The 23,854-nt window shown below is 43.0% G+C and overlaps 1 protein-coding gene across 2 annotated transcripts in view; it reads left to right on the top strand.

The window, feature by feature from the left end:
• Positions 1-452: 452 nt before the first annotated feature.
• The window catches only part of IFT81 (intraflagellar transport 81), a 135,207-nt gene continuing 111,805 nt past the window's right edge, over positions 453-23,854 (top strand). Inside the window, exons 1-4 of one of the 2 annotated variants that reach the window (XM_066603266.1) lie at positions 453-490; positions 3,424-3,617; positions 5,391-5,494; positions 23,018-23,198. In XM_066603266.1, the coding sequence (XP_066459363.1) occupies positions 3,474-3,617; positions 5,391-5,494; positions 23,018-23,198 (429 nt within the window). In that variant the 5' untranslated portion in view covers positions 453-490; positions 3,424-3,473. Of the gene's footprint in view, positions 491-3,423; positions 3,618-5,390; positions 5,495-21,382; positions 21,402-23,017; positions 23,199-23,854 lie in introns of those variants that run through there. The other variant, XM_066603267.1, reaches the window with a different exon arrangement.

Genomic DNA, 23,854 nt, shown 5'->3' with positions numbered 1-23,854 from the left:
AATGAATTGGAGGCGGAATTTTGTAGATTTTATTTTACATTTCTGCTCCGGTGACGTTAAACTATTCCCAATACTTGTTGAAGACCCCATCATGTAGTCAGCGTCCGCGCCTGAAATGTCACAGCTTCCAGGATCATTAACACGTTTTTGATTGCATGCTGAAAGATAAATCCAGAAATGTGCAGGTGGGACAACAAAGCCGCCTGTGAGAACACCGCATTATCTATGTCCTCCACTACAACAGTTCTTGGAAAATGTAACTAAACGGATAGCAGAGAACACTGTATATCATCGCATCGCCGCAAGGGGGCAGCATGAGACAAGCAGACGGGGCAGAGGAGGTAGATGCGCACCAATGCGCCGGTGACACGCGTCCGCTTGGTCTTGTGGACTTCCGGTCGTTCCAGGATGTGACGTCACGCCCGGGAAGCGTTACCTAGGCAACTACACTAGCTACTTCTATCGTCAGCGGAGCGGCGGGTCTGTGCAGGTAATTGCGTCCGCGCCGTTACATTACTGCTTATAGCCTGTGTTCCATACATTAATGGGATAATCACCTGTATGACCCAGCAGACACATGCATGTGTGGAAGTAACATGTGCTGTAGAGAACCATCCAAGTAGCAGTAAATACATACAAGCCCATGATGGAGCCGATCTGTGAGGCTGAGGCGCTTGTGCTGGAGTATAACTAGCATGTGACCTGCCATGAGTCTTCTTTTACACATACAGATGTAGCAAAGTGTAGGGGTTCTCTCACACGCATGTTTTCCACAGATGTAAACAAGATAGTGCATGCCGCGTTCTTCTTTGCCCGCTGCGTGTGAGAGGCGCCATTGACAATAATGTAAAGTTTATTACCATGTATTACGCTTGCAGAACCTGCTAGTGTGAGAAGTCCTGAACGCAAGTGGCATACGTTTGTGTGACCGCATTGTTGGACTGGCGTGCGTAAGGCCCACCAATAACACCGATCCCGGGGCCCACCGTGCAGCTACAGTGCATGCAGACATTAGCCCCTCCACCCATTCCCGTCATTGGCAGATTAGCTGCGTTTTTGTGTGGCTACTTGTCTACATGAAGGGGTGTTCCGGTGTCAAGCGAATCTTCAAAAATTCCAGATATGACAGGTGTTTGCTCCATATTTATGCACAGCTGCTATTGGTCAGCAATCCCGTCCCCAGAGCTGAAGAGAAATAAAGCCGCTCCTGGTTGTTCCTACTAAGCAAGACGCCCTTTAGTACTAGAATGTCTGCAGGACGTATCCACGGCAACGTGGAATAAACACTTCTGATGTACCAGGAGAAGGTGATGGTTTATAGAGCTGCAGACACAAAATCCAAAGCGGAACCACATTGCAAACGTTAATAACGTTTGATCATCATTCATTCGCCAACAACTTTGCGTAACTGGAATACCCATTTAAAGGGGTTGTCTCGCGGCAACAAGTGGGTCTATACACTTCTGTATGGCCATGTTAATGCACTTTGTAATATACATCGTGCATTAAATATGAGCCATACAGAAGTTATTCACTTACCTGCTCCGTTGCTAGCGTCCCCGTCTCCATGGCTCCGTCTAAATTCGCTGGCAGCTTGCTTTTTTAGACGCGCTTGCGCAGTCCGTTCTTCTCCTTTCAGCACGAGCCGCTTCAGTGTGCTCCCCGCTACAGCTCTTCTGCGCATGCGCAGACGAGCTGTCACTGCTCGGGAGCGCGCTGGAGCGGCCATTCTGTACCATCCTCTGTTAGAGGAAGGTGCAGAGCCGCCCAGCTGTCCCGAGAAGCCGCCCAGCTGTCCCGCCGTCCTGCCGCCCAGGTAAGTGATGGGCCGGGGGGGCTGTCGCTGTGATGGGGGCGCTGTCGCTTGATGGGGGGGGCTGCCGCTGTGATGGGGGCGCTGTCGCTTGATGGGGGGGGCTGCCGCTGTGATGGGGGCGCTGTCGCTTGATGGGGGGGGCTGCCGCTGTGATGGGGGCGCTGTCGCTTGATGGGGGGGGCTGCCGCTGCGATGGGGGGGGGCTGCCGCTGCGATGGGGGGGGCTGTCGCTGTGCTAGGGGGGGCTGCGCCGGTTACCTGCTGCCTGGCGGTGGGTGACTGGTCGGCCGTGTTCAATCCCGGGGTCCTGTCGGCAGCTGCGGGGCGTCTGGTTGTCAGGGAGACACAGCTGGTAGCGTCTCGGGAGCGCGCACGTCGGGCTACAGCAAGCGACGGGAAAAAAGCCGGCGGCCATCTTGGGAAAATTTTTATAAGTTGCTGAAACGCTGGAACTGTAAGTACAAACCAGCTAGAAAAGTCATTTACAGGGGGGCTTAGTAATGTATGCTTAATTAGGGGGACTGGGCAAAAAAAAAAATTCCTTCCTGCCTCGAGACAACCCCTTTAAGTATATTGAAAATGTGTCCGTCGGGAAGTGGACCCCCTGCTCTCATAATAGGTGAGGATCCCGATGATGCAGGAAAAGCAGGAGTTTAAAAAAAAATAAAAATCTGTACTGCAAATGTCTGACGGCGGCTCGCCGCGACCATCCACAGTGCAGAAAAAAGAGATGCCACCTGGGCGCAGGTTCAGAATCCGCTACGGGTTCCCCCGACCCGTTCATGAGCAGCCAGCCTAATGCTGTGCAGTGAGTGACCGCTAACAGCCAGGTGGTTTTGCAGGTAAGCAGCAGTAGTATCCACAGAATGGTGTCTTTAGTAGCAGCACTTATATCACTGGGCCAGTTTCTGGTAAAACCACTTTTCAGTCCACCTTGCAGCCGCACTTTGGCGCTACGTGTGACCTCATTCTTCCAAAGGTTCCTTGTGGGATGCAGTCTGGGGGAAAACTACATTAAAAATTAGATTGCAGCCCCCTTAAATACAGATCCCAGGGTCAGACTCCACTGAATGAACATCCCAGACCTGACAAAAAGATATACAGACCAGACACTAGCAAGAGTCTGCTGCCCTCATACTCATTAGATCCCATTGCCATTGGTTGGGTTAGCTGATCCCATTGCCATTGGTTGGGTTAGCTGATCCCATTGTCATTGGTTGGGTTAGCTGATCCCATTGTCATTGGTTGGGTTAGCTGATCCCATTGTCATTGGTTGGGTTAGCTGATCCCATTGTCATTGGCTGGGTTAGCTGATCCCATTGTCATTGGCTGGGTTAGCTGATCCCATTGTCATTGGCTGGGTTAGCTGATCTAATGTTTATGACTATAGTCAGTTGAGGCCCTTGTGGAAGGTAGGGACCGTTTACAGCTCTGGTAAGGACCTTAATGGACATTGCAACTGGCTTTAGAGTAGGTCATAGTATATACAAGTTTTATGTCTAGCAGTCGCCACAATCATTGATCTGACCCCATCACAGAGTATTAGCATGTAATGTGATTGAGATGAGCACTGAACCCCTGTAATTGATATATTTTTTGTGTCCCAGTATAGGAGAAAAATCCCTTTATTTTTACAGATTTCATTCTCACTCTTAAAATGAGCGACCAACTTAAATTCATTGTGGAAAAATTGAACAAGGAACCATTTAAGAAGAACCTGAACCTAATAACATTTGATTCTCTGGAGCCCATGCAGTTGTTACAAGTCCTGAATGATGTTTTTGCAGAAATTGACTCAAAGGTAACTTGTATTACATTTCGGGGGAGCTTAAATAAAAATCAGATATTATCTGTACTAACTTCCTTTCTCCTGATAGGTGATGGGGGTGGATATGCCATAAATGTTTAAGATGGAAATACCCCTTTTATCCATTCTGCCCTCCATTTTTATTCTCTAAAATAGGAATTGAGGTACATTTCTTCTAATGGGAACTTTTTCCACTTTTTGATAGTTTTTGTTTTGCAAATTTCTACAGACTAGAGAAGGTTGACAATAGTGAGGGCTTGGAAAACAAGAAAAAATACTGTAGCCACTGCTCAGGGAACAATATACTGTACAACACCAATAATGCAACTGATGTGCTGTATGGTATAATTTACTCTGGAGGGGGTCCAGACCCTGCAGAAGGCCCCTATTCCAAGTGGAGAGGGGAATATTGTCTCCCTGAAACATGTTGCACAATTGGATTGATGTACCAACCATACCAATCTTCTGCCGCTCCTGCGCTGAGGCTTCCCTGATTGCTCTGTGTTTGTTCTGGCTCCATGTGTTGGCACATGTGACCACTGTAGCATGCTGCATCGTTAGATACTAGTAAACATAGCCTGGCCGTGGTACCAGGGAAGCCTAAGGACACGAGCAGCAGTAGGTTGGTAAGGTAACTTTACAGTGGATGTGTGTGAATAACATATATCATATTTTTAAATTTGACACAATTATCCTCCGTTGTGTATTGCCCTGTGGATCTGCGGGTTGTGGACAGCAGGAGGTGCAACAATAGTATTTGATTGAGCATTATTGTTTCCCTATTGAAGTCAATGGGGAAATCCAGAACAAAAGCTTGCTCTTTCTGCAACAAGAATTGCTACAGCTCGTCTTGCAGAAAACAAACCCTCAGCTCTGTCAGTGGAGAAAAATGTTACGGCTTCCAGAATATGGCAACACAAAGGCAAATTGTTTTTTAAGTGTTTTTATTGTGCAAAAGTAGTAAGGCAGCAGTAAAAACGTATAAATCTGCTTTCTCCATCATCCTATCGACCTGTGATGAAGTTAAAGGGGTTGTCCAAGCTAAGGAAACCACTGTCAATGGGCTTATGCATTAAAATAAAAAAATTGCAGTTACTCACCGCTCCCCAGTCCCTTGTTAGTTCTCCGCCGCTGGCTCTGATCTCCATGTAATGACACTTACAGGCTGAGCCCGTCTACTAACAAGCTGCCGCTGCTAATGATGGCGATCAGTGATTATGGTTGAGCGCAGTCATTGGTGTTGCAGAAGGTTTACGGGACATCACAGGTGCCTGTAAACAGACAGCAGAGACCGGAGCCAGCGGAGGTGAATGAACAGGGGAGCGGTGAGTAACTGCTGTTTTTTTTTTTGTTTTTTTTTATTCTAATGCATAGGGGACCCGTTAACAGGTTTCTTAAACTTTGGCAACCCCTTTATTGTGCCATTTATACTGAAGGGTAAATAATATAGAAAACAAATTTGCAGTTTTTTTCTTTGCTATCGGAAAGGTAACATAGTAACATAGTATGTTAGGCCGAATAAAGACAATGTCCATCTAGTTCAGCCTGCTGTAAGACCCGGATCAACAACCCGCTGGTCACCTAAAATTTATATCCTGTAATATCCTTCCGGTGGGGATGAAAAAAATGTAAGAAATCACAGTCATAAAAGCCCAAACTGGCTGTGGTGGTATGGTGTTAAAGTGGAAGAAAACCTGCTTTTTGTGTGGCTTCTATTTGTCTACTCTATAATGTTTTTAATATTTTTTTTTATAATTGCCTTTGCAGCATTCTATTGACATTCGTGAGGAAATGCCAGATCAGACGGCTAAGAGGATGTTGAGTATTCTAGGTATCCTGAAATATAAACCTCCAGGAAACTCCGGAGATATGTAAGTACCAATATTTTTTAACCATTGCCTTCAGATTAGAAAAAAAAATTACTTGGGATAACCCTTTCAAGGGAATAAAAAGAACCTGTCACATACAAGTCTATGGGAGAGCACCTGCATGAGAACCTGAAAGGTGTCAGATTTTTGATGCGTCGCACTATCTTCACTGTGTGACAGCATCGCTTCGTGGGATTGTTTTGAATATAAAAATACAGCACCTGACTCCCTGTTACGTCCCCTTAACGGCACCACAACTGAGTTTATGGAGCAGTGGGGATGTGACAGGTTCACTTTAAATAAAAAAAACAGCCATTGTATATGTCAATGGTATACCTTAAAGGGGCACTAACTTTTTGGACAACTTGTGCTCATCTACTAACATGTGTTAGTCTCATCATTTTGTAATATACTTGTATTATTTTTTTTGCTTTACCACTGTAAATCATGTTAGACGTAGCTGCTACTAGGGGGTCTCCCTTCTAGGTTCTTTGCAATCCACTCTCTGTCATTAGGTAAAGAGCTTCCTTAGTAACAAGGAGACATGAACATTCCCAGAGCAACAGGGGAGCGTCTATCTTCACAGGCAATTCCCATGCACTCAGAGGCTGCAGACTGACAGACCTGCAGACACTGTGATAGTGATCTCCCTAATCTCTGCCTCTCCTGTTGTTACTGTGTGTGTGTGCGCGTGCGTGCGCGTGCGTGTGGGTGCGTGCGTGTGGGTGCGTGTGTGTGCGTGCACGTGCGTGCGTGTGCGCGTGTGCGTGCGTGCGTGTGTGTGCGTGTGTGTGTGTGCGCGCGTGTGTGTGCGCACATATCATAGTGTGTTTACTAACCATTAGGCCAGAATGTCACTAAATGTCTGATTGTCCTGGGACATCAGAGGGGCGGGCATTAAGATATTGCCCCCTTGTTTGTTAGACCAAAGACAGTGCAATGCAACATGGGAAGTTAGAGCAAGAAAGTGCAGGACAGTAAACTACTGGCAGAATGCTAGGCTTGCTACATGCTCCCTCCCTGAAAGTTGATTGCAAACAATAGTGCAATAGAAAAAAGGGGAAGATAATTTGAAAATATTAACTTACAGACATGAAACGGGGTGCAAATGAGCGGGTAAGGAGAAGCTGGTGTATTTTACAAAACATGTTGAAAATTCAGGTACGTTTTAAATCTGTTGTAAATAGAAAGTTTTTTTTCACAAGGGGCAAAAATTGGCTTGTTATATTGAGTACCAATGTGCATGCCGATTGGCGCTTGTTACTGCCGTTCACATTGACAGAGGATCAGTGGTATTGGGATGAATGATTATTACTACCGTCATTCATGCCTTTAGTTGACAGCACATCTCTTTGTTTAAAGGGGGACATGTGCTGCCAACTAGCAATCATTTTTAGGCTGGCAGGGAAATTTATACTCTGCTAATAAATGAGCATTTACTAATTTGTTGGCTGATTGGGAGTATATATAGATGGGCCAATCGGTAAATGAGTGTTCGGGTAAATGCTCCATCATGGCTTCTGTACTAAGAGAAGTCATGACAGATATAATTAGCTTATAATTCTTTCTCTAAAAATATTTCTGTCATTGATCGTAAATAAATAGAATAAAGGGCATAACTAAAGACTTATGAGCCTAGTGCAAAAGTTCAGTTCGCCCCTGCCCTCATCCCACTGTTCTTCAAGGCTGCTGGCTGTGGTCTGCTCAGAATTTCCCACTGTATCGCTGGGTCTCTGAGGTGGCCCATCAGGGCAAAACTAGCAGCCAAGGACATTGCTAGAGTCTTAGGCCAGTGACAAACGAGCATATTCCGGCTGCATTTATGCATCTGTAATACGGGTTCGGGAGACCCTTGGTCAGGCTTAATCCTCCCTGACTTCTCTACTGTGTTTGACACCGATGACCTCCTTCTCACTATACTTTGCTCCATCGGCCTAAAGGACACTGCTCTTACCTGGTTTTCCTCCAACCTCCCATTCAGCATCTCCTTTGCTGGCTCTACCTCCTCTTCACTTCTCCTCGCTGTTGGGGTACTCCAGGGCTTGATCCTCGGCTTTCTCCTCTTCTCTGTCTACACAGCTCCAACTGAACAAACCATCCGCAGATTTGGCTTCCAATATAATCTCTACACTGATGACACCCAGCTATACACCTCTTCCCATGACATTTCAGCACCATTCTTCCAAAATATCACTGTCTGTCCACTGTCTCTAATACCATGCCCTCCCTGTTTCTCTGATTAAACCTCTCAAAAACTGACCTTCTCATTTTTCCTCCTTCTACCAGCCAACTTCCTCCCAACATCTCTATATCAGTATCTGGCACCATCATAACCTCCATACAGCATGCCCATTGTCTTGAAGTCACTTTGGACTCTGACCTCTCCCTTACGCCACACATCCAATCTCTGGCCCGAACATGCTACCTGCACCTCAGGAATATTGCTAAAATCCGTCCGTTTCTCACCACGGAGATGGTAAAGACACTTGTTATCGCCCTCATTCACTCCTGGCTTGACTACTGCAACTCGCTGCTAATCGGCCTTCCCTGCACCAGACTCTCCAATCCATAGTAAATGTGGCAGCTAGATTTATATTCCTATCCAGCTACTTCTCAGACGCCTCTGCACTATGCCAGTTGCTGCCCACCCATTACGGAACTCATTTTAAACTCATCACCCTTACCCACCAAGCTCTCCATGGTACTGCGCCATCGTACATCGCCTCCCTCCTGTCCGTACACCACCCAGCCCGCACACTCCGATCCGCTAACTCACTCAGACTAAACATCCTTCTAATATGAACCTCCCATGCTCGCCTACAGGACTTCTCCAGAGCAGCACCAATCCTCTGGAACGCTCTACCCTAAAACATCCGGACAATCCCTGACGCACGGAGTTTCAGACGCACCTTAAAAACGTACCTCTTCAAAGAAGCATACCAAACCTCCTAACCTAATCCCCACCCCACACAACATGCCTCCTGCCCCTCCCTACGGCTCCCCACACTTCCACTTTGCCTATAGTGCACATCTCCTGCCCCTGTACCTCCTGTGTCTCTCCCATCCCGTTTGTTTCCAAGTACCTGAATACCACATGTAATTGTTGTACTGTTTGTATTCCCCTGTGCTTTGAAAGCACTGTGGAATAAGTTGGTGCCATACAAATAAAGATTATACCAGGCATTTCCTAAAATGGGAAGCAGAACTATTTTGGCAGTTCCCTATCAGGGGTTGGCAAGTTGCTATAAACTGGGCTGTGATTCATGGGGGTTTTCTAATAAATAGGATCTTTAAAACCAGTAAGAACTGAATTAGTCCTTAGAAAAAAAAACAACTTGAAATTTGCTAAAAACAAAAAAAAAACTGTGCTTAAAAAATTATTGGAATATAAAAGTAGGCCTATGATAAATGTTAATTATTAACTATTTTGTGGTGTTTGACTATCTGATTAAGGGCTCGTTCACATGGGCGTATGCGTACAACGTTGTACACATTACAGCCCGTATGCTCTGCCGGCAAAGAGCCAGCAGAGACCGCCTATGGGCTGTTTATGGAACTGCGCGTGGCTGTGAGTGACACAATCATGGATATGTGCAGTGTGATTTATTTATTTTTTTCTTTTCCTGAACACAGCGGGGATTTGTATGGAAATGCTGCTCATACACAACCCATACTAGGGCTGCGTATGGTACGCAGTGAAATAGAACATTTGTGGTTTATTTCTCCTGCGTATCGATATACAGTAGACACACGCAGGTGTGCATGGAAGAATGAAAGTCTATTGCCTCCATTCACCACCTGTAACGCACGGCAAATATTTGTGTGTAATACGTGGTGACGAAACGCCCATGTGAATGAGCACTTAGGCTAGTTTCACACGGGCGAGAATCTTGCGTGAGTTTTATGCGTTGCGAGATGCACAAAATATGTCGGAATATGAACTCCATTCTTTTGAATGGAGTCATAAACATGAGCGATGTTTTCCTTCACAGCGATGCTGCGTGGAAAAAAGTCGTGGCATGTTCTATTTTTTTTGCGTTCCTGGGAACATATCGCCATTGATTTCAATGGGACCTCAAGTAAATACATCGATGTGCATACAAGTGCAATGCGAGGTTTCCCGTGTGAAAGTCTTGCTAGAGGATCGTAATTTTCCCTAAAAATCGCCTTGCATCTGCAGGTAAAACTCACATTGTCGAGTGCGATATCGGGCCAAGTTTCTAGGCTCGATATCGCACTCGCCCGTGTGAAGGTAGCCTTACAAGGAGAATGTGAAAATTATGCATTTTTTCAAAATTTTCAGTAAATTAAGGTCCTTTTTTTCTTGATAATGCCCACTATTTAGCTCAATGTACACGCTGCGTAATTCCACCGCAGAATTCAGCAGCGTGAAGTTACCCGCGGCATGTCCTATTTGCCACGGGCATGCGCGCAGACTGCTTCCATTGTAGTCAATGGAAGCCGCCCGTTACGCTATACTTCCGCTGTAGCACAGCGGAAGTATAGCGTGAATATGTGCCCTGCACACCGCCGGCTGTGTCATGTGACGTTGCCGGCGTGTCATGCGGGACTTCACGCAGCGGATCCAGAGGTAAGTATGGTGTCTTTGGGGGGCGCCGTGACGGACTCCGCTGTGGTATTCCACTTGCGGAGCCCGTCACGGCTGTGTGCATTAGGCCTTATTGATGAAAATTTACCACTAACCTAAACTACCATATGTCACGAAAGAACAGTCTCCGAATCGTGTCAATAAGTAAAAGCATTCAAAAGTTATTACCACATAAAGTGACAGATATCCGATTTAAAAAATAAGACTTGGTCCTTAAGGCCAAAATTGGCCATGCGCTTAAGGGGTTAAATGATACCATTAAGAAAGACAACTTGTCCCATCAATAACAAGCCCTCATACAGCTAAGGTGGGGATGAAAAAACAAAAAGTCTCTGGTCTTGAGGGGGTTAAGCATTACAAAATGGATTTCATTCCCTTATTCTTGTCAGGATAGGCTTTCTCTAAAATTAATGATGATTTATTTAGAATCTATGTTTGAGAAGGACATTTTTTTTGTTCAAACCACAGAGTGAAAATAAAACATTACACATTGCCTCTTTGTTTATGCCTGAAATATTTGCCATTGTGTGGTTTGTGTAATGAGGTAATTGTAGCTAATTTCCATGAAGGGAGCCAATAGTCCTGGAGCTGACAGCGTGCATGTGTATAGTATTCCCACACCTAGGTCAGCGGTGCAAGGATAGACTTAGTGATAATTATGTCATTTCATATGTGTAGTTGTCCTTCTTTTGTTATACTAGGTCACAGTTGCATATCTATAGGGGTCGCAGTTGCATCTTGGCCCCTAAGCTAGGGGGGCTCAAAGGCCCCCTTCTGCATTGTAGCGCAGCACCTGGATGAAAGCCCCCCCAACGTGTGGCCCTCTGCAACGCAACTCCAAGCTATCTCACTGCTACTGCTAAGTGCTGAACTCCTTCCATAGCAGAGTGTTGTCAGCGCAGGGCAAGCTGGTGGGGGAGTTGATATGGTGATGCCTGGAACTGGAAGATGTGATAACGTCCATCAGTGAAGATAACAGCGTGGAGTTGCGGTATGTGGCAGGCGATATGGAACATGCTTGTGTAACCTAGGTATCTTCTGTATGCAATTATATATACATAGCTAGTGTAAGTTATATTGAGCATGCTAATATAACATAGGCATCTTCTATATATATATATAAAGATGAAAGCACTCACTCACTGACTCGCCACTAATTCTCCAACTTCTCGATGTCATAGAAACATGAAATTTGGCACAAGCATAGATTGTGTCCAAAATAGGAAAAATTAAGGTCCTAACTCGATTATTCAATTCTAGCGCAAAAGAATTAGCATTGAAATTTTACGTACGTAATCTAATTCTCTCACTTCCCGATGTCATAGAAACATGAAATTTGGCACGAGCATTGATTATGTCATAAATAGGAAAAGTTAATGGGCCCCAACTCGATTATTCAATTCTAGCGCAAAAGAACTAGCGTCCAAATTTTACGTAAGTAATCTAATACTCTCACTTCCCGATGTCATAGAAACCTGAAATTTGGTACGGGCATTGATTATCTCATAAATAGGAAAAGTTAATGGGTCCCAACTCGATTATTCAATTCTAAATGCAAAACAATTAGCGTCCAAATTTTACGTACGGCATCTAATTCTCTCACTTCCCGATGTCATAGAAACATGAACGTTGGCACGAGCATTGATTATGTCATAAATAGGAAAAGTTAATGGGTCCCAACTCGATTATTCAATTCTAGCGCAAAAGGACTAGCGTCCAAATTTTACGTACGTAATCTAATACTCTCACTTCCCAATGACATAGAAACATGAACGTTGGCACGAGCATTGATTATGTCATAAATAGGAAAGGTTAATGGGTCCCAACTCGATTATTCAATTTTAGCGCAAAAGAACTAGCGTCCAAATTTTAAGTACGTAATCTAATTCTCTCACTTCCCGATGGCATAGAAACATGAAATTTGGCACAGGCATTGATTGTCATAAATAGGAAAAGTTAATGGGTCCCAACTCGATTATTCAATTCTAAGCGCAAAACAATTGGCGTCAAAATTTTACATACGGCATCTAATTCTCTCACTTCTCGATGTCATAGAAATTTAAAATTTGGCACGGGCATTGATTATGTCATAAATAGGAAAAGTTAATGGATTCCCAACTCGATTATTCAATTCTAAGCGCAAAAGAATTAACGTCCAAACTTTACGTCCGGAATCTAATTCTCTCACGGATATAGGTGCAGATGACTGCAGGCTGTATGGTTTAGGTACAGGTACAGGTGCAGATGACTGCAGGCTGTATGGTTTAGTTATTGGTTCAGGTGCAGATGATAGTAGCCTGGTTGTTTTGTGTTTTGAGGGATAACTTTGAGGGCTCCCACACACTTGGGTTTTTTTTTTAATGCTGTGATATCGCTGCGTTTTTTAAACGCAATTCTCAATGGAACTTTCTAATGTTAAAAACGCATCACACAAAAATTGCAAGGACCAACTTGTGATGCGTTTTTAACATTAGAAAGCCCCATTGACTTTAAAAAAACGCAACGATATCGCAGCATTAAAAAAACGCAAGTGGGTAAGATCCCTGAGTTGGATACTGATCTGGAAAATAATAATAAACAGCAACGGATGTCACCAATCAGAGAGATGTCACCTGGGATCGCTGGAGGTAAGGGCTGTTTTACATGGGATAACGATCGGCTCCAAAAAAAATCACTAGACTTAGTTATTTTCACTGATGGTTTTCTTGTATAACCACAGGACCCAACAAGGCATTGAGCAAGAAATTTCTCAGTAGTTGCTAGTCGTTTTGCTTCACTGTAACTAAATAACTAGTGAGCAACTCGCTCTTAGTGTAAACAGGCAGTGCAGTGGTTCATCTTTGAATGACTGCCTGTTCACAGTGAATAGATGTGGGCAGCCAGAAGAGATCTCCGGCATGCTCTGCCTCCATTCACTGAACGACTATCGCTGCTGTATAGAAGAACAATAGTCATTGGGACAGCTGTCATGTGCTTATGGTCCCAACGGTCATCCTGTGTAATTACTATCACTGTGTAGAGCTGGTGTCTGATGGTTATATAATGACTACTGTATTTTTGAGCTCTCCTAGAGCTAAACCCATGGATCTAACTTAGGCCACTGTTTTAAAAGTTGCCTTGTAGATATGGTTCCTGTGAGATTCTAGATTAATATACCCCCATATCTACCTATTTTTTTATTGGTTGAGTAAAGAGGGTGATACATGAGGTTTGGAACTCAGGTCCCTAATCTTTTCAGACTTCCCTAATTGCTAGTGTCGCATGAGTGGCCTCCTAAGAGATCCAGTGATGCTGCAGAAAGCTCCGAGCAAACCACAGCCAGCAGTCATCAAGTGCGGTAAGGGGGGTTAGGTGGGTCCGAGCTGAACATTTGCACCCGGCCCCCTGAGCCTTTGGTTACGCCCCTGCTATGTCATAATGCAACATCTTTAAGAAAAGTTATATTCCTGTAACGGAACTATGAAAGAAATGTGATCATTCTCTGTCCGTTAATACACTTGTAGTATTCTCTTACAGTGCACACAATACCAATTTTGTTCCAGGTTTGTCTTGAGATAAAGATCAGAGGCAAAAAAGGTGTATTTATTCTTGAGGAGTTATCTGAAATCCTGGAACCCTGGTCATTTGGCGCTAGGCATTTATACCTGAGGTTGTTTGCTGCGGTCCTCCCCATCAAACAAGGATATCTGCAGTTATCTGAGCGGTGTCTTACTACACGCTGCTCTGCTGTTCACAACCTTTACATGCTGTTTGTTCGGAATGTTTACTTAAACAGGATAATATTGAAATTGGCTAACATTTGATGAACAGAGTTGTAAAAAAAAGTTAGGGCAGGCTTGTTTTACGCATTCACGCAGCGCTTTACCGTTGTGTGAGCCAGCATTTCGCTTTATATGGAAGCGATTTTGGACTGCGCACGACAGCATACAACATACCTCATGCTCGCGCTCATTCGCAGTCTTCCTGGTTTCCTTTTTTATTTTAAATTTTCAGCTCTGTTGCTTAGCGGCGGTAGATATAAACACCTCATATATGCAATGTAATTGTGTATATACCACGGTTTTTACACCCATAGAGCACAATAGGGCTCTATCACGCATAATACTACCGTAGGTAGAATAGAACATGCTGCATTTTTTTTCTTTTAGCGCATATTATATGCAATGTATATACACAAATATGAATGGATCAATGGGTTAAACGCCTGCAGAATAAATGGAGCATGCTGCGATTTGTTTTCTGCGTGCAGTATCCGGAAAACAAATCTGCATGTCAAAATTCAAGTGCGGATGCCCATGGTTCCCTATGGGCGGCTTGAACTGCAGATCTTTTGCTCGGGTTCGTGCTCATTGGGCCTAAAGTGCATAAGGTAACTTTACAATCAAACATACTAGAATTTGTTTATTAAAAATTTGACAGTTTTCTAATGCAAATTGTGCCAGGAAACTGTCAAACATATTTTGCGTGACGTTTACTGTATGTTTTAGACAACTTCAGACACTTCTTTTCGCTGTGTCCAACAATGGGGTGTTGCAACGCTGTGCACCCAAAATTGCATCCAAAAGGCAAGTAAAAGGTGGTATAAAGTTAGACTAGACAGTCTTAAAAAATTTTTTCAGATTTTTCATTCAGCAGAGCCACTGTGATAAATCTTGTGCATTGTAAGACTGTCAAAACTTAAGTTTGCTCTGTCTGTTAGACAGTCAAACTACTAAGGACCACTTGTCTGTATGTATGTGCGTGCAGGTACTTCTTATGCTCCACCCCTGGTAACGTCATTGCTCCACCCCTTGGTGATGCCATCGAAAGTCCTACAACATATATAAAACACAGAGCATGACCGACAGAAGAACAACACAGTTGGGGCTCTTGGAAGCGGAGGACAAAAATAACAAGATGAGTATACAACTAAGCCGTTACTATCTCAGACACAACTCAGCGGGCCTGACAGAGCACATTGACCTACCTCCACCACAGGGATCCAGGGGGCTAAAGGACCTGTGGTGATGTCACTGCTGTGGGAGGAGCCAAGCTGTGTGTGTGTGATGTGAGGGATGTAGTAGAGCTGTTTGTGTGCATGTACCATGTAGTAGAGCTGTTTGTGTGCATGTACCATGTAGCAGAGCTGTCTGGCACATTGTGCCAGCAAAAACACTGGTACTATAAGTCCCATCACTTCTGTGAAGTAACAATCCTCTGCTGCGGTTTTTCAGGCGCGTTAGAGGATCAGCAAGAGATTTGCTAGGCTCACAATGCACAAATCTCGCGCGAGTTTCTCAGTTGCGTGCAACCAGCCTTAGTATAATTTTAGATGGTTTTTCTAAGAAGTTTTTTTTTTTTTTAATTGTAAATCACTGTTCCCCATGCAGTAAGATAACTCACCTGTCATATTCTCACCTTTCCTGGCTCCCCGCTGTGTTCCGCACCACTGCTCCAGGCCTCCCCTCTGACGTTTTTGTTTATAGACTGCCGCAGCCTGCTTATGGGACATTACAGATGCTGCAGCCAATAACAGAGCTCAGCGCTCCATTGCTGAGCTCTGTCATTGGCTGCAGCACCTGCGACATCCTGTGAAGCAGGCGGGACTGCAGTCTGTACACAAACACAGGAATACAAGGCCGAGCATCACTGCAAGCTACATTGGGCAGTGAGGAGAGGTAAGTATATGATTGTTACTTGTTTTACTGCATGGGGGACAGTGTTTTACCAAAAAGAAAAAAAAACGCTACCTGGAAAACCCCTTTAAAACAGGGCAGCTTATGTTTGGTTGTTATGCCAAGGAAATAGTAATCTAGAAACTCCACTCTTAAAATCAAGCATCCGTGTTGTTACACGTGTCAGCCAGGAGAGTGTGGTGTTTGACTAATAAAAGTGCTGTCCTCTAAAAACCATGTTTATATCACTGGATAGATTTTCTTTAACCCCTTAGGGCTCCTTCCCACGGACGGATTTCCGCCGCGTTGCCCGCAGCTATTAGGTTCTATTGAACCTAATAGCTCAATGCTCACGGTGCGGAATTCCATCGCGGAATTCCGCACCGTGAAATCACCCGACCTCACCCGCGGCATGCTCTATTTGCCGCGGTTGTACGCGCGGACGGCTTCCATTGCAGTCAATGGAAGCCCGTCCGTCAGCGGAAGATAGCATGAAACCACTTCCCCGCTCACCGTCAGCCGCGTCATATGACGCTGTGGGCGTGTCATGACGCGGCCAATGCGTCTCATGACGCTGCGGCGCATGTGCGCCAAAGCATCATGTGGGACGGAAGACACCGGATCCGCAGGTAAAGATGGGGTCTCTGGGGGGGGGGGGGTGCCGTGACCGCGGCGGAGCCCGTCACGGCCGTGTGCAGCCGGCCTTAAGGACACTGCCTATTTTGGCTCTAAATGCGCAATGATTTTGGTGGAATTTTTATCTCCACTTTTCAAAAGCCATCAATTTTTTATATTTCCGTTAACATGGCCATGTGAGGGCTTGCTTTTTGCGTAGCTAAATGTAGTTTTTATTCATAACATTTTTGGTTAAGTATAATGTATTGTAAAAATGTTATTAATTTTTTTTCTTGGAGGGATGCAGAGAAAACACAGCATTTTATGGATACGGTCAGATGAATGAGCCCTAAATGACATGTTTTCTGCGGCTGGTGCAATTACGATACCAAAACTTTATTTTTAGGTTTTACCACTTTTGGACAATAAAATCCATTTTGGGGGGAAATTACAATTGTTTTTACATCATTGCGTTCAAAATCCCATAACTCTATGAGGGCTTGTTTTCGCGTGACGAGCTGTACTTTTTATTGGTACTATTTCAGATTACATGCGGCTATTTAATTACTTTTATTGTGTTTTTTATGAGGCAAAATTAACAAAATAAACATTTTGCCTCCCTTTTTTTTAGGGATTTTTAAAATGAGTTTTGCCGTGCAGGATAATTAGTGTGTTCCATTTTGTACTGATTGTTACTAATACAATACCAAACGTGGTATTTCTTAGATTTTGGGGGTTTGTATTATTTATGTAATTTTTTTATGTCCATGTAGAGACTTAAATCATGACAGCTGTGATAATGCATTGCAGTGCTTCTGTACTTTAATGCCTTACTGCTTACAATAGTGATCATACGTTATAGTACACCAGTGCATGGCATCTGGTTGCCATGGTAACACATCAACCCTCCACTATTACTTCGCGAAGGGCTGATGATGTTTCAGGGGTCAGCTCCCAGAGCTGCCATTGCAGATTGCCTATCAAGCCATGCCTGTGATGTAGCTTGATAACATGCCTGTCAGATTGTGATATGATGTAATATTATGATATTACATCATACTGCAGGAGTGATCAAACCATTGCAAGTTCATGTTCCCTATGGGGACTAAAAAAAATGTAAAGATTTAAGAAAGTTTTATTGATTATTAAAAAAAGGTAATAAAACTTTAAAAAAAATGTCATATTCCTAATAAAAAATCTAAATAAAACAAAATCCAAAAGCATGTTTGGTATCGCTGTGTCCATAAAGATCCATTATATCAAACTAACGCATTAGTTACCCTGCATGGTGAACATCGTCAGGGAAAAAAAATACAGAATTGCATTTTTTTGGTCACCCAGTCTCCAAGAAAAAATGTAATAGAAAGCAACCACAAATGATATGTGCTCTAAAATGGTTCCAATAGAAACTGCAGGACATCCTGCAGAAAAAGGAGCGCAACTATGTCAACAAAAAAAAATAAAAAAGTTATGGCTGCCAGAAGATGGTGGAAAAAAAAAACTATATAAATTTGGTATCATAGTAATTGTACTGACCCATAGAATAAAGTTATCATGTCATTTTTTTCTGCAATGTGTACGCACACATACACTAAAAAAAGACCCCCTCCAAAGATGGTGGAATTGCGCCTTTTTTCCATTTCCCTCCAGTTCTTAATTTAGTATTTTTTTCCTAAGTTTTCAGTACATTGTATGGTACCTTAAATAGTACCATTGAAAACTACAACTCATCCTGCAAAAAAGCAAGCCGTCAGACAGCTAAGTTGATGGTAAAAAAGAAAGTGAAGAGGAAAAACCAAATTTAAAAAAAGGCAGTGTCCTTAAGGCGTTAAATTCATTACTTCCAACTACATCTGCATGCTACCCTATCTGAGGGCAGTGTATGATATAGAGGAAAATGCTGTACTGGGGGATATATATTTTCAATGATCTCTGCAAAGCGTACTGTGGCTAAAATAAGTAATGTGAGAGAATTGGCTGTGCATGCATGCAGCTCTTTTCATGACAGTGAAGAAGTTGAGACACCATAAGCTGCATTTATTAAAACTGTGTTTGTTGCCATTAGCAACCAATCAGGTCGCAGATTTCATTTTCTCCAATTACTCTGGTAAAATGAAAGTTGCGTTGTGATTGGTTGCTACAGACAACAGACACAGTTTTTCTTTTAGGCCTCATGTCCATGTGTGGGTCGGTTTTTCACTGTGGGAAACCCACAGCGGAATCCCACCCGCGGCCGAGGACAGTGCTTACTTGTCAACTCAATTGCAGAGGGACCACAGATGGGATGGCTTCCATTGACTTCAATGGAAGCCGTCCGTGTGGGAACTGCAGCAAAATGGAGAATGCTGCAATTTGTTTTCTGGACCAAAAGGTCTGCAAAACAAATCCACATGCTTTAGTTCAGCTGCGGACCCCCATGTCTGCCTATGGGCAGCTTGACCTGTCCTGCACAGATTCCGCAATTCAAATTTGCAGGTTAGTGAAGTTTGAAAGCCTCTTGGAGGTGTCACCAGTTATTACCGAATCCTTTTTCCTTTGTCATTGTCTGGGACAGACCCTCTTCCTTTTGCAAAAAAATATACACTCAATAAGCAGACAGCATAGGCAGGAATAAACACTAAGCAGCCACCCATCTCATTATTCAGGAGGGTCTCATCCGTGTCCTCACAGGTGGTTTTGGCTCCTCGATTTAGCATTCTGGCTGTCATGGTGTATATGCCTGCCCTCTTGTATCAGGGAGTTTTGTCATGCATCGGTATAGCACTAAAATCTTGTCTTTATGGTTTTTTCTGTATAATCACTGATATCTACCCATTTATTAAAGAGACCCATTCAGTTTGCTAGGAAGGATGCACCCATATTACAGCAGAATGGTGCTTAAGGGTGTATTCCCACATAGCGGTCATTTCCCTTTAACTCTCTAATTTTTCAGTCTCTCGTACTGTGATAGAAGTAGAATGTGTGAATATACCCTGTTGGTCCATTCTCAATTCAAGTGGTTTCTAATAAAACATTGTTTTTGCCTCTGTGTATCACTTCACTTTCTTCTGCTGTTCCTCTGTATATGAAGCACTTGAGAACCTATTGGCTAATGTTAAATGCAAGTTTTTCAGTGACTCATGCTAGACTATTCTTCCATGGTTCTCTAGGCAATCCGTGTATCTCCAGTATCTTGGATGTTTGTCCATTCTTGTTGTATACTCATTTACTGCTTTTTCTTGGACTGATCAGAGCTAGCATCTCTCTTAATTTTTTCTCAACCCCACATCCGTGAGATCATTACTAGTCACACTTCAAAAGTAAAGGTTTCCTTTTCTTGAGAGCAATCCTGATCCTTACGGTTTCACAGTTCTAGAATCTCTAGGACATGGCTTAATTATTAAGTAAGGCACTATTCATATATTGCTTTCTGAAGATGTTGGGTGTATGCCCTAGGAAAAATTTTCAGCGCATGTGCCAACTATATCTATAGGGCCCCATGCACACGGTGCACATCAAAACAGTGTCCTTTTGGCATTTGCTTGTACAGATGGATACAGTATAAAATCGTCTGCTTCCTGATATGTTTTTTTTTATTATTATAGTGTGACTGAACTTTTGCCTGTACAGTTCCATATGTTACAGCCTTCCATCAGAAGTATACATTGGGGAATCCATATAATTTATGCTTCCGACAAAAGGAAAAACTAAGTGCAAATAGAACCCAAAGGAAATGTGAACAGAGCCTTGAGTGGACTGTGATTTAACTCTTCCATACAGCCATGTTTTATGTTTTTAAGCTTTGTCCTTGGAATTTTTTTTATCAATGGCCGTGTTCCAACTTGGTTACAAAATGTGATTGTATAATTGCTTTTTCCTCAATCGCAGATTTACTTTTCTCTGTCTACTGTTTTTCACTTGGCTTTATAATTTAATCCTATAATGTTGGCAACTACGGTAGTGTTCTTTGGACCTGGCAATAATGTGGTCTTTGACGACTTTTGCATGTGCGGCATCTGTGAAGTAAAGTGTAGGAGGCCAGATGGATTGCATCCAATAAAGAATTGGAGGAAAAAGAGCTGGTTTGGTCCATGGTAAATCAAAAGAACAATTCACAAGCCGCTAGGGTGAGCAGCACAGTGGAGTAATTGGACAGATAGGTAGGGTGAAGAGGATGTTTTTAATTTTCTTCTTAACCCTGCAAATAGTTTTCACCTCTGCACGTTTTATATCTAATTTTTAGTTGGCACTGAGCTGGTTGAAGGAAACTGCTGTTATGCCGTGTTCTATGCACTATGCACATAGAAGACTGTAGTTTCTGGTCTCTGTAACATACAAACAGGAAAAGCTGCCTCAGGAAAAACACTAGAGCAGTAATGAGCAATGTAGATGTGATTCCAGTAGCTGCAGCACAGCAAGGCTGCCTGTCCATGGGCGTTTTTGTACTGCGTTCCCCGTGGCGATAATCCGGCCGTGGGGAACCCAGTGCACACTTTCCATAGCGCAGTCCCCCTTGTCCACAAGCAGAGAAACATAGCGATTCTCCATTCGCGGGCGGCAAATCACAGCATGCTGCGAATTGCCGTGATTCTTCACGGTCAGCCTATTTGTCTCACAGCAGAGATCCGTCCTCTGGCTCCTGCTCCCCAGTGGCGGAGATCCACTGCGGGATACCACAAAGCCCGTGGACAGGCAGCCTAAATAATTCACCATTAGCTCCAGCAGAATGTCTGTACACAAGCGTAATTTGAAACTGCTGACCCAATACAGAATCTGTAACAGGGTCCCCAACTATAATTTTAGCATTGGTCCCATATGGGGAAGAGTCCTTATTGGCTTCCAGGGTTCCAGGACCTACGTGTAATTGCAGCCTCTGCACACACTGTATTTACACCTCTGTTTGTGTAGGTCTCTCCCCCCCCCCCCCTTCTCTTCTGCATAGACTTCTTTGGGCAGCATGAAACCTCACCCTCTGCTTCTGGTTATCCGTCTTGATGCTAAAGACAGACTTTATTCTTTAGAGCGATTTGTCAGCACAAAAACGTCATTTTAGGTAAATAAAGTCATTTGCAATTTTGTTGGTTATGACATTGCATGTTACAGAAGCACAAGGCTTGGTGTAGGAAAACAAAGTGTTCCTCAAAATGTTAAAAACTTGTTCAAATGTGCTTCCAGGATAAAGTAAACAGATGGAAATATATATCTTATCAAAAACTTGTGCAGTATGTTTGCACATATTTGAGATATTGCAGTTGAAAATGTGAAAAAATATTGTTTTCAAAATGTTCCCAATTTTGGCACTTTTAATAAATATACACAAATACTATCAGTCTATTTGTGCCACCTAAATGAAGTACAATATGTGGCAAAAAAACCTGTCAAAATTACTTGGATATGCAAAACCTTTACAGAGTTATTCTATGTTAAAGTGATACATGTCCGACTTCTAAAATTTGGTTTGGTCATTAAGGCGCAAACAGGCTTGGTCACTAAGGGGTTAAGCTTCTAGCCATGCCATATTGGTCGCATACTGGGAACTGAGAGAAGTATAAGTTGATCAATTTCTCCCCGTTGATCAGCTTCATATAGTCGCTTTTACCCCCCCCGTGGCATCCTGGATAGCTGGGCAGCAGGTGAGATCCATTCAGATGTGGGATTGATGTTGAGAACTCGCTTTAGAGTCCTTGTGATTCCAGAGACAGCCATTTACTTCAGCAACCAAGCCGCCTAATGTGTATGTTTTAATTAAGCTGATTCATTTTTTTTTTCAGCCAGAAGAAAAATTGCTGGCTCTTTCTTTTTTTAATCATTACTTTTCAAATGTTTTCTTTAAACCTTTACAATTCACCGTCGGACGTCTTCCGACGTTCCAATTGAGGCCTGTACAGCTTCGATGTCTTACTGCATATTGCTGGCCAATTGGCAGAAGGAGAAAGCCCCCTAGGAAACCCTGAATTTAAAATTGGATTGGAAAGGGTTAATACTCTTTTTAGCCCCCTAGTGGGACTTGAAAATGCTATCTGTAGACTGCTTGTACATTACGCTGCAATACTTCTGTATTGCAATATGTTGTGCTTTGGCTATCATCCTATTGCACTCTCCCAACTGCCACAGGCAGGGTTTCATAGATACACTACCATGGCAGGCCTGGAAGCCTTCTCAAGGCCTTTAGCTGTCATGACAATCATTTTGCACCCCAAAATCATGCCAATTAAGGGACAGAGGGAGCTTCCTCTCTCTATCTAGCCACATAGATACTGTGGTGTAACACAGCTGGCACCATTCTAAGGGTATGCATACATATAGTGGATATGGTGTGAATTTTCCACTTGTGAAAATCCACACCAAAACCTGAATCCAAATCACTTCAATAACCACACTATTCACCTAGTTTTTGATACAGATCCGCAGCAGATTTCACTCTTTCAATTGAAAAGTGAATTCTGCTGCTATTCTCAGGCTATTTGCAAAATGTTTTTGGTTCAACGACAACTTCTTTCAATTCATTTTGTCCAAGTAGAGTTGTGAAATCCTAATGTACTAATGTAATGTACAGTTACTGTCACAATTAGTAACATAACATTGATTTGATTTAAACCTATAAATGCCATCAGCTTTATGGTTTTGAATTGAATTTATTAATTAATCTTTAATTGCATTTATTCATAGGAGCACATTTCGCCAAGGTCTGGTTGTTGGAAGTAAACCCATTATTCACCCGTTATTATACTGGCTTCTGCAGAAGACAAATGAGTTAAAGAAGAGAGCTTATTTGGCCCGGTTTCTGGTTAAAATGGAAGTCCCTGCAGAATTTCTCCAAGAGGACATTGTTTTTGAGACATACAAGCAGGTAGGATCACTTTTGTGTTCTTTTGAGGCTGTGTTCAAACTGATGTTATGGCTCACAAGTTTTAAGAATCCGTGACGGATATGATAGTTCCACTTTAATCTGCCTTGTAATGAATCCAAAATTTCTCATTGGTTTATAATGAATTCATCAGACACAACAGACTGACTGCCCATCACCGGCAATGGAAATGTGAGAGAAGTGAACCATGACGCTAGTGCTAACTGAGCATGAGTAATATATTTGTTATGGATTTATCTGCAGATTTTATGCAAAGCTGAGTAGCCAACATTAATGTGGGTGCCTAATTATTAGAGTGCTTTTACTGAGGTCCATTCACTTAGTTATTCTGCTTGATTAAAAGCTCTTGCTAGTTGCTACATTTTGCTCTCTATCTTCACACTTGTTTGGCAGAATATAATGGTTGCAAGCACTAAGCAAACAGGTTAAGCTTAAAAAAAGTATTTCAACGTTCCAACAGCAAATCAAATTATTTTAATAATGGGAAGATTGAATGAATTGGGAAACAGAGATGTTCTATAAACCTGTTATATAGTTACTAGTAGTCCTTATTGACATACAATTGTGGTGGTCAAGGAGGAGAAACCCAGAAATGGACTTCTTTTCAACTACTGCAATATTTTGGTCAAACCCAATTT

This window comes from Eleutherodactylus coqui, chromosome 5 (assembly GCF_035609145.1).
Source record: "Eleutherodactylus coqui strain aEleCoq1 chromosome 5, aEleCoq1.hap1, whole genome shotgun sequence".
NCBI lineage: Eukaryota > Metazoa > Chordata > Amphibia > Anura > Eleutherodactylidae > Eleutherodactylus > Eleutherodactylus coqui.
Note: the sequence above shows the minus strand (reverse complement) of the source record. Positions and strands in the feature narration are given on the sequence as shown.